This window comes from Capricornis sumatraensis, chromosome 2 (genome assembly GCF_032405125.1).
Source record: "Capricornis sumatraensis isolate serow.1 chromosome 2, serow.2, whole genome shotgun sequence".
Taxonomy (NCBI): Eukaryota; Metazoa; Chordata; class Mammalia; order Artiodactyla; family Bovidae; genus Capricornis; species Capricornis sumatraensis.
This window is the reverse complement of record NC_091070.1, coordinates 33,701,838-33,709,254: the sequence shown is the minus strand read 5'-3', so window position 1 is coordinate 33,709,254 and position 7,417 is coordinate 33,701,838. Positions and strand designations below refer to the sequence as shown.

Here is a 7,417-nt window from a genome sequence, read left to right as displayed (position 1 = left end):
TTCCCGGCTAACTCCGATCGGGGCATCGAGACTTAGAAACCGCAACCCTGAAAACTCGCCGTGGACTCGGTTCCAGTGCCGCCTCGCGCGCACCTCGGCGCCAAGTCCTCGGCGTCCCGCGCGGGCCTCCCGGGCTGAGGGTGGGCAGAGCCGCAGGAAAGACGAGATTAGAGGGAAGCGATGGGGGTGGGGTGGGGTGGGGTGGAGGAAACTGACCATTATCTCAAACTCCGACGTTTCGAAAGCCGGAACTTAATTGACTTGATTGGATTTCTCTTCTTATCTTTGAAGGGGCGAAACACTCCCAAGGTGAAATACAAAGGGCCCAGAATCTTTGCGGGAAAGATAAAGGTTTGGGACTACAGATCTTTGTAGAGCAAACTAGCCCACCCTCACCTGCACCCCTCAAAACGAAGATTACATCAACGTTCAAGTCTTTGCTGGTCTCCAGACAGCTGAAATAGCTCCCTGACGCCTGTGGAGGGTGGCATCATTTCGGTACCAACTTTACTTTATTAAGCCGGGTCTTGGCTGAGCGCGGTGACCAGAACTCTGGACGAAAGAGCCCGCGCTAGCTGCCCGCCTCCCAGACCCTCCCTCTCTTGCCTGTGGTCAAGGGGAATTCATTTCTACTTCACTGTCAATTCAAAGGGATTTAACTCCGTGGTCTGTTAAAAGGAGTTGTGCAAAGGTGATGGAAAAATTAGTTTCAGAGGGGGCTCAGCGCCTTTTTCTGACTTCCTCCTTTTTTAAACTACCGGGAGAGAAACGCAACTGCAGTTATTCGTCGAGTACTCCGAGTACTCCGCTATTGGTCGTCGTTATTGTTTTTGTGGAGAGGGTGCTCTTTTCTGTCCCTTTGTGGGGCATTCTGAAAACCTAAGGCAGTGTGAGAAGTGATTTTGGGTCTGCTTTACTGCTGCATGAGAAAATCTGGGAGAATAAGACCCAGTATCTGGACTATAAAGATTCATGTTGGTCTCTTCTCCCACCCTCCGCTCAATCTCACTCCAGTGTAAACTATGGTAGGGTGAATATTATCAGTAAGAACTGGGAAATCTTGCCATTGAGTTGTGCCTCACTTGTTGACTGTGAACTATTCCATTTCCTTTAGCAGCAAAACAAAAACAATTATTTGACAAGATCATGTAGGGCTCGAGAGAGCATGCACAGTCAGGGAAAATTAGCCAGAAAACAAAATGGTTGTAACTGCTAATGTTCATTTTAAAAAGTTACAGTCAAGAGTCACTTCATTTTGGTCAAACTTAAGAGCATAAGGAGTGTAAAATGAAATTAAATATTGCTTTTACCTGAGGAGCACCATAATCATTGGCCCATTTGTCTTCTCTCATGGTTGGTTTACAAAATGCAGGTATAACCAGAAGGGACCTTTTTTTCTCCCTTAACACTTTCTTAAAAAAAAAAAAAAGACCAGAGTGCCTTATGTTCAAGTACTGAAATTATACGTTTTAGAACTTTTCTGAAACTCTTTTGTTCAGAAATCATTTCTGCCTGAATTGCTTTCAGATTCTGATTACATTCCCTCTCATGTTTACCTCAGATTTTTTTGGAACTTAAAAAAAAAAATCCCTTAATCAAATAAGAGAATAGAAACAAGGGATTCTTGTCATTCACATTTTCTCTGAAGTACTACAGTTTGTCATTTCTTGCTTAAAAAATTGATTTATGTTAAGACATACTAGTAAGGTGGCTAAGAAATCATCAGGGTATCTGGCAGGGAGGGAAAAGCAAGGAGGGGTTTTGATTGTTAGGCTCTCTATATTCAATTTCAGAGCAGTATTAATGAAAGTCACAAAAAGTTTACATACCAATCATTCATATCTTAGTCATTCATATTTAGCACCCTCCCAATTAAAAAAAAAAGTTTGTTGATTCCCTCTCTGATCCAAGAAAAACATTTTTGGGGGAGGAGTGGCTGAATGTGGACTTCTCATTCACAAATAGTGGTATAAAATTAAACGGGACCCAATGTTGTGCTAGAACCATTTTAATATAATTATACATATCTGCCAAATCAGGAAGAAAGGTTTATGCATATATAACTTTTCCAGTTAACATCTGCAAGCATAAACAACGATGATCTCAGCTTATAAATTCATCAGGGTCAGAGCAATTGACCAATGTCTCTTTACTGCTAGGTTTACCAACAGTAAATTACATGATGAATTAGTGTCCTTTTGTTTCTCTTCTCTTACTCTCCTTGTCCAGAGACATTTTGTTGTAAAGTTTCAGTGCAGCTCACCTCCAGTCAAAGGTAATCTTTTTAGATAAGTACTCAGTTGCTCTGAATTTATTTATAATTATAACCTATTTAATCACAGAAGAACCCCTGCAGAGGTGGAGTTCAAGGTTGCATACAATAACAGGAGATCACAGTTTTGAAGTCTAGCACAGATTAAAAACCACAGATGTACCATTTATATAAGACACACACTGATTGTCTCTTAAACTACATATTGACTCCTTATGAACATTATTTTTTTAAATAAAGTAGTGCATCTAGGACAATCAGTCGCACAATTCACACAGCCCTGAAAAGTTTTTCAGTGCCAACTACCAGTTGGTCATGAAACGTGAGTGAGCTTGAGACACTGTCCATTCCTAAGATTCAACCAAGGATTGGCTAATACATTGGAATACCTCTGCTTAAGAAGGCTATGTCCTTCCCTCCTTCCCCTCACAATTTAGTTCTGCTTGTTTATTTTTGGTGGTATTTGGTTGCACATGGCTAGAATGCTTTCGATCACTTTGTGAATCAGGAAAACCAATGATCTAAAACTCTAACAGGATCTTAAGTATTAAGTAGATTGGTTTGTCCATTTCAGGTAGCTGGTTGGTAGGCCTCTCTAAGGCCTTTCATTTTCCTTCTATGCCTCCCAGGACATTGATCAGAAGATGAGTCTGAACATCATACCATCTAACTCTTTTAACCAATGCCTGGCTAAAACTGGAATGTCCAGACCAGTATACTTAAAAATCACCCACAAAAAGAGGTTCTACAGGTCTTCACAAAACCTGGAATTTCCACGAAGATGTCTGATCTTTATAATCCAAGCAGTCAGCATTGAAGTTAAGCTTCCAGGAGGCAGTTTGGTCCTTATAATCCAAGCAATCAGTGGTTGAGTTAAAACCCAAACTTGAAGCTCCATATCCCTGGGTGGAAAGAGAAGCTGGGGACTGATTGAGATGGCTGGTGACTGCATTGGTACCCATGGGACTGAGTGTGGTCCCTGGTCCAGGAAGCTGGTGATGCATAGGGGTCAAATAAGATCCACAGTCCATGCCCCCAAAGTAGGAAGTTGAGCCAGCATATCCTTGACTATAACCTGAAGCCTGAGTATAGGTCATGGGATAGGACCTCTGCATGCAGGAAGAGGAGGTGGACAGGGGATCTGACAGTGGGGAGATGGAAGCTGGGCTCCAGATAGACACAGGAGCACTGCTGCTGGAAATGGCTGGGACTGAGGTGCTAGAGGGGGGAGTGAATTGGCCACTTGTTGCACTCTCTGAACTCACTTCCCGGGCAGGAGATGTCTTCTTTTTGGCAGGTCTCACTTTGTTTTGACCTCCGTTCTGCTGTTGCTGCTGCTGTTGGCGGCACTTAGCTCTTCGATTCTTAAACCATACCTTGAAAGGGAAAGAAACTTCTTTAACATGGTTTTCAGTAATTCCTTAAGGAAAAGAGTGGCTCCCAGATTATAAATCTGCCCAAGGTGGACAGATGAGCTAAGCGGACAATTTCTCCTGCCAGTGAAAACTCTCATATATGCTCCTGGAATTATAAGAAAATCAAGGAGGCTCTATTTAAAAGCACTTGACCCTGATTTACTCCTAGCTCAAAACAGTAACATTTAAGATAATCACTCAAATCATACAGCTAAAAACTCTCCCCCTCACTTTCCTATCTCTTCTTTCCCTTCAAATACACACATAATCATAGACCTAGCTGCATTTTGGAACACTCTCACAATAGAATAGAATGTATTTGTCTTTTGGATGAGAACATAGGAGAAATGAGATAAAACAATTCTTTTGTTACATGCCAACAAGAACAGCCTAAATTCAAACACTTTATGGTCCATCTTCCAGGTAGCAACCGCTAACATGAAGGCTGGATCCATCACTTTACTTTTTGTCCCTCCTAGAAAGATTCATACAAGAAAGCTCTCAGGAGAAATGACCCTGTTGAGGAAGGTCTGAAAGCCACTATTTGCCAAAACCTTCCTTATGGTAAGTGGAGTGAATTGTATGTACTCTGTTTTGAACTCAGAACCAAACTTCTCTTCTAGCCTCAAGTCTAAGACTGAGACTTTTCCTTCAGGGTAGTGCCACTCCACACATAGATTGTTTCCTGTGTCGTGTTCATTGGCTTCTCACCGCTGTGTGCAATTTTCAAAATCCTCTTTACCAGCCTTTTTCGTGTTCTGCAATGAAGGAGCTGTGTTTGGTGTGCAAGGGGGAAAGTTTATCAGGGAAACTATAGGCATTTTCTGGGCAAAAGTTTTTAGTTGTCTTCTTGAGTGAGCTCTCCATATTGGCGTCTTAACTGTGAGAATAATGCCATAATGCTGAGCACAAACCACCAGCCATTCAGAGCCATTTATTTTCTTTCAGTGAAAACTTTAGTTCAAGCCTCACAGGTGCTAAAACTTCTATCCTACTTTGAAAAAGTCTCTTTTTGATCTGCTGTTCAAGGTGATATGTCCTAGCTGAAGAGTAGTCCCAAGTGTGTGGTTTAAGTGCTCAACATTCTTCCCAGAGAAATCTACATGGGACTTGCATTCCAGGAAAGTTGGGAGCTCATTTTCCTCTCCAGCTTAAGGTCAAGTTAAGGGGGAGAAAGGGGAGAAGGTAGTTATCACAGGGATATCATGTTGATATTTTATCTGCAGAATGGCTAAGATCTAGCAAATTCTGTTCAATCCATAAGAAGTCAAAGAAAACACTCATATTGTGTAATTTCTTCTACTACCAAACTGACATGTTGACCTTGAGCAGGCCATTTATTCTACTTCTTCATTGTAAAAATATTGGAACTATCCAGGAGCTAACCTTCTTTTACCCCTAAAAGTAGATGAGAATTGGAGTTGGGGGAGGGGTGGATTTCCAATAGAGGAAGGGAAGTTTTAAAATACTATGTGACTCTCCTTGACTCCAAGGGTTCTAGGACTAGGCTTTATCATCACAGCTAAATCACCCATCTTACCTTGCAGCTTAGGCTGGAAAACCCTTGGTTATAGGATTGGGTGGGGTGGAGGGACAAAAAGGAGTAGGAGGAGGGGACCTTAAGAGACAAGTTCACTGCCTTCAGATGGAGCCGGTCAGTTTCAAACCTTCCTTTGGTCCTTTCCGAGACCTGGAACTTTCCTGGGTCCTCCACACACACAGTACTGGGGGCGGGGTGAGGTGGGCGGGTGTCACGGTCAGGAAAGACGGTTCTGTCTACATCTGTCCTACCTGTACCCTGGACTCAGGCAAGTTGATTTTCAGCGCCACCTCCTCCCGCATGAAGATGTCTGGGTATCGGGTCTTAGCAAACAATGCCTCCAGCACATCGAGCTGCGCTCGGGTGAACGTCGTCCTCTCCCGCCGCTGCTTCCGAGGCGTGGCTGCGGGACAAGAAGCCCAGGGCCCTTTAGGGTGGGGGAGCAGCTTCTCAGTCATAGGGGTCTCTGTGGGTGTCCGACTCTCCCCACCCCCACGCCTCAGCACTGCCCAGGTCCTCTGCATCCGCTCAGCCGGGACGCTCCCCATGTTCTCCCCACCCCCTCCCTGTCCTCGGCTCCTCAGGCAGACACGGCCCCTTCCAGGGGAGGCCCCACTCCCCCTGACGTCGGAGATCGCTCCAGTCAGAGCGTTCCTTCGAAAGCAAACAAAAAGAAAAAAATGAAATAAAAGACAAAAAAACAAGAACCCTCCAAAATCAACCCCTAAACCACAACACAAAAACTCCATTCTCCCAAGTCAAAGGATCCCCGAGGACCGGCAGCTCAAACTGATGAGGTCTTCGTTCCTCCATCTTTAAAATGGGGGCACATTTCACTTTATACTTCTCCTTCTACCACGACTTTACAAAACAGATCTGATCGGAAAGGAAAACACTCACACCCCGGATAAATCACACCTCTAGGGATTAGAGATGAAGGGCCTGGAGGTCAGAGGAGATGCCGCAGGTTTGGCGGGGAGAATTTATGAGGACCTCGACTTCGCCAAGAGGGCACTTCCGAGGAACTGGGCTTCGAGGTACGGGCTGGGGTGTCTCGCCCAAATGACAAGGGCAGTAGCCTTCTTTGCCCCAGTCCAATGTGTGTCCCCATTCACTCCAATTAAAAAGATAGGATTTTCTAAAAACGTTGTAGATCCATGTACACCCTTCTAATCCACCAATAAATGCCCTGTGGCTTTGAGCTGCTGCTTGGAAGAAAAACCCAGCGGGGACCTCTCCTGGAGCTGGGGCGGGGGCGACGCGACCCTCTACCTCGGTGCTCCGGAGGAAAGGGTGTTATAACCCCGCGAAGCGGCCGTGAGGAAGGAGAGGGCAAGAGTGCCGCGGGGCTCACTTACCCGGGTAGCCCACCGAGGGGTGCAGCAAGTCCATGCCCGAAGTGGTCAGACTCAGCCCATTGACTGCATAAGGCGGTTGCTTAAGATAAGACATCATGCTAAGGTTGTTTGGAGGCGCAAAGTCGGCCCAAATCCGGGGGACCCAGCCGGAAGGTCTCGCTTCGCCCGGGTTGGACAGATTCAGAGTCCTTGGTGGGTGGGTTTGGAGTGGTGGAACTAAGGCAAAGTAAACAAACAAACAGAGGTGCTGGTTTACCGCTTCGTAGGATGCAGCTCTTTCACGTTCCACCACTGACTTAAGAAAGAGCCCGAGGTACACAAGGCAGAGGTTTATAAAGGACTTGCAGAGCAACAACCCCCGCCCCTCCCCAGCTGCCCTGGAACTAGAGGAGATGGAGAGAGACCAGATAAACCTGTCTTCCCCACCCCGCCCCCCCCCCCCCCAGCCAAAACTTAAAAAAAAAGACCCGAAGAAAGCAATTACAATCTGCCCCCCGCCCCCCAACAAAACCCCACGCCTCCAAATGCTCACATTGCATTCCTATCCCTACATTTGCATAGGACTCCTTGGCTGGCACTAGCTAATTGTCTCAAACAAAACTTGATTGGGGCCATTTGCAGAGACAAAGAACTCTTTGGCTAAATAAATAATGCTGATAACAAAGGCCATTGGTGAGAAACAAAGAAACAATTCAAGAAATCTACCTCTCCCCAGACTGTTGCCTTTCCAAGGCAGATTTTAATTATCTTAGCTTTTTACCACTTTCAACTGCTGCGAACCTAAAATGTCAGTGCATTTAACATCTAAAATACCAACTTGCTCAACAGCAAA

General features: G+C 45.1%; 1 protein-coding gene across 2 annotated transcripts; it reads right to left on the bottom strand.

The window, feature by feature from the left end:
* Positions 1-3,027: 3,027 nt before the first annotated feature.
* Positions 3,028-6,682, bottom strand: OTX2 (orthodenticle homeobox 2). 2 transcript variants are annotated; one of them, XM_068965662.1, is made up of 3 exons: positions 6,586-6,682; positions 5,479-5,654; positions 3,028-3,648 (listed from the first exon to the last, which is right to left on the bottom strand). In XM_068965662.1, the coding sequence occupies exons 1-3, from the start codon at positions 6,680-6,682 to the stop codon at positions 3,028-3,030; spliced, it is 894 nt and encodes a 297-aa protein (XP_068821763.1). The 2 variants fall into 2 exon arrangements, with proteins under 2 accessions (XP_068821763.1, XP_068821764.1); XM_068965663.1 differs by having other exon boundaries at positions 5,479-5,630.
* Positions 6,683-7,417: the final 735 nt, after the last annotated feature.